The following is a 2099-nucleotide window of genomic DNA, read 5'->3' as shown; positions in this document are numbered from 1 at the left end:
GGGGCGGGGCCCTGCAGCCTGGCCAGGCGAGCTGACCGGGCCGCACTCACACTGCCCGCAGACTTGCTCTGCGCCCCGGGGGACCACGGGCCCCTCCCTGGCCCCCAGACCAGCGACGCCTGCCCCTGGGCACCCCCGGAGGGGGTGACTGACGCTGGGGGGGGCCCTCTGGACTCACTGGCCTGCCCGCCCCCAGGCCCCTAGGTGCCCCGCCCCCCGCGCCAGACGCGCTCGGAAATGCCGAGGCCCACAGCGCCCCCGCCCGGTGGCCCAGCGCCTGGCGGCTGCGCCCCGCGGTACCTGCGGACGCGCTGGGCTTCCTCGCGGGTGATGACCATGTCGGTGACGCCGCGCCCGCACCTGCGAGGGGAACAGCCTGCGAGGGGCGTGGTGAGCTGCGGGGCGCTGTGGCCTGGGGCGCAGCAGCCCAGGAGCAGGCCCCCAGGCGGGCCGCCGGTCACCGGTCACTGCTGCCCGCTTCTCATGGCGCTCACGCCGTGTGGGCAAGAGTACGCAGGCCGCAGGTCCCCACGGCCCGGCGCCCACACGCCAGCCCCACCCGGGCCGCGCCCACACCAGCCGGGAGCTCCTCCAGGCCTTGGGGTGCTGAGCTCCGCCCCCGGCTCTCCCCTCCTCCAAGCCAGCCGGCCGGCCCCAGCCGGTGCTGACCCCTCCACCTCTGCCCCCTCCTGCCCACTTCTCCCTCCTCACAGCGCCCCCAGCTGGGCCCAGGCCAGCCTGGGGGCGGGGAGGCCGCACCCGCGGATCCCTCCCATGGGCCAAGCGGGCAGCGGAGGGGAGACGCGTGGCCCACCCCCCTCTGCCCCGCCGATGCACCTTCAAACCGCCGGTGGCCGTCATAGTCGTCTGAGCAGGGCACCTCGATGAACCTGCCCAGCAGGACCTCGCCGCGGCCAGCCAGGACCTCGGTGACGCCGTCGTCAGCCACCTGGCTGCCCCAGAGCAGGAGCCCGGCCAGCGCGGCGCAGGCCCCCAGGACGCCTGCCCTCAGCCACTTCCTCCGGGCCTCCCGCGGCCCTCGGCCGCTCTTCCCGCTGAGGAGGAAACAGCCGCGCTGGGGCGACGCACGGCCCCAGCCCCAGCCAGCACCCCAAGAGGGACAGGGCGGCCCCGGCCATGGCCAGTACACTGGGGGTCCAGGGCAGGCCCCGCAGGACCAGGCGCTGAGGGACTTCCCAGCCCCTGACCCGCTGCCCTCACGGAGCCCCTGGCATGGGCTTTGCTGCCTGAGGCCGTAGTTGCCCCAGAGCCGCTGCTGGCTGCCAGGGCGGGTTGTGGGCTGTGTCTACCTGGACACAACCGCTGGGGACGGTGGGAAGCCCCCGCGCACCCTCAGCCCCAGTGTGCTGTGGGTCTGGCTCTGCTTCCCCCCCCCGCAGCCCCACGCCCCCGGGACCAGGCGGGGCGTGCCCACCTGGCCCCAGGCGTGGGCACCGTGGAGGGCCCGAGGGGCACGCGGCGAGGAGGAAGAGCCCAGGCCAGGGTGAGGTTGGCATCTGCCACCAAGGAGCTGCATAACCGAGGGGCGTCCAGGCAGCAGCCTAGGCGGGTGATCAGGCCCCCACCAGTGGTGGTGGGTCTGGAGGGGCAGCGGGGAGGGGTAGGGCTGCTTCTGCTCCTGTCGGGACCCTGGTCTCCTGCCTGCAGAAGCCACTTTCCTGGTGGGCCAGGGCGGGGGGCTCGGGTCCAGTCCACCCCGTGGGCAGGGGGGCACTTGTTGCCAAAGGCAGAAGCCGAGGCTGTGCCTGTGAGAGGCCCCAAGAGCCGGCGCGGTCAGACCCAAAGGCTGGGAAGAAGGGGGCAGCCGCGGGCCCCAGCGGCGTGGGGGTGGGCTGCAGCCTCCTGCCGAGGGCCTTGCTCTCCCCAGAGCAGTCACCCCAGGCCTGCCGCACCCGGGCCCCGACCAGCTCCCCCCCACACGCCAGGCGAGAGCCCTGGCACCCTGGTGCCGCCAGCAACCTACACGCTGGCCTGGGCGCCGACCAGCGGGGCTCGGGGACAGGGCTCTGGACCACTGGACAGCGAGTGCCTCCGAGCCAGCTTCCACAACGCGGGGCGGGGCTCTGGAGGCCCCGCCC

At 74.7% G+C, this 2099-nt stretch overlaps 1 protein-coding gene across 1 annotated transcript in view; it reads right to left on the bottom strand.

Annotated features, from left to right (window-relative positions):
* Positions 1 to 2099, bottom strand: part of OGFOD3 (2-oxoglutarate and iron-dependent oxygenase domain containing 3) — a 4408-nt gene that overhangs the window by 1218 nt on the left and 1091 nt on the right. The window contains exons 2-4 of the mRNA XM_004695513.2: positions 1436 to 1600; positions 838 to 1055; positions 301 to 376 (exon numbers count right to left, since the gene is read on the bottom strand). Of these exons, the coding sequence (XP_004695570.1) occupies positions 301 to 376; positions 838 to 1055; positions 1436 to 1600 (459 nt within the window). The remainder of the gene's footprint in view (positions 1 to 300; positions 377 to 837; positions 1056 to 1435; positions 1601 to 2099) is intronic.

The sequence above is a fragment of the Condylura cristata genome, unplaced genomic scaffold (assembly GCF_000260355.1).
Source record: "Condylura cristata isolate star-nosed mole 26May11 unplaced genomic scaffold, ConCri1.0 scaffold00068, whole genome shotgun sequence".
Lineage (NCBI taxonomy): Eukaryota > Metazoa > Chordata > Mammalia > Eulipotyphla > Talpidae > Condylura > Condylura cristata.
This window is presented reverse-complemented; position numbering and strand designations above follow the sequence as displayed.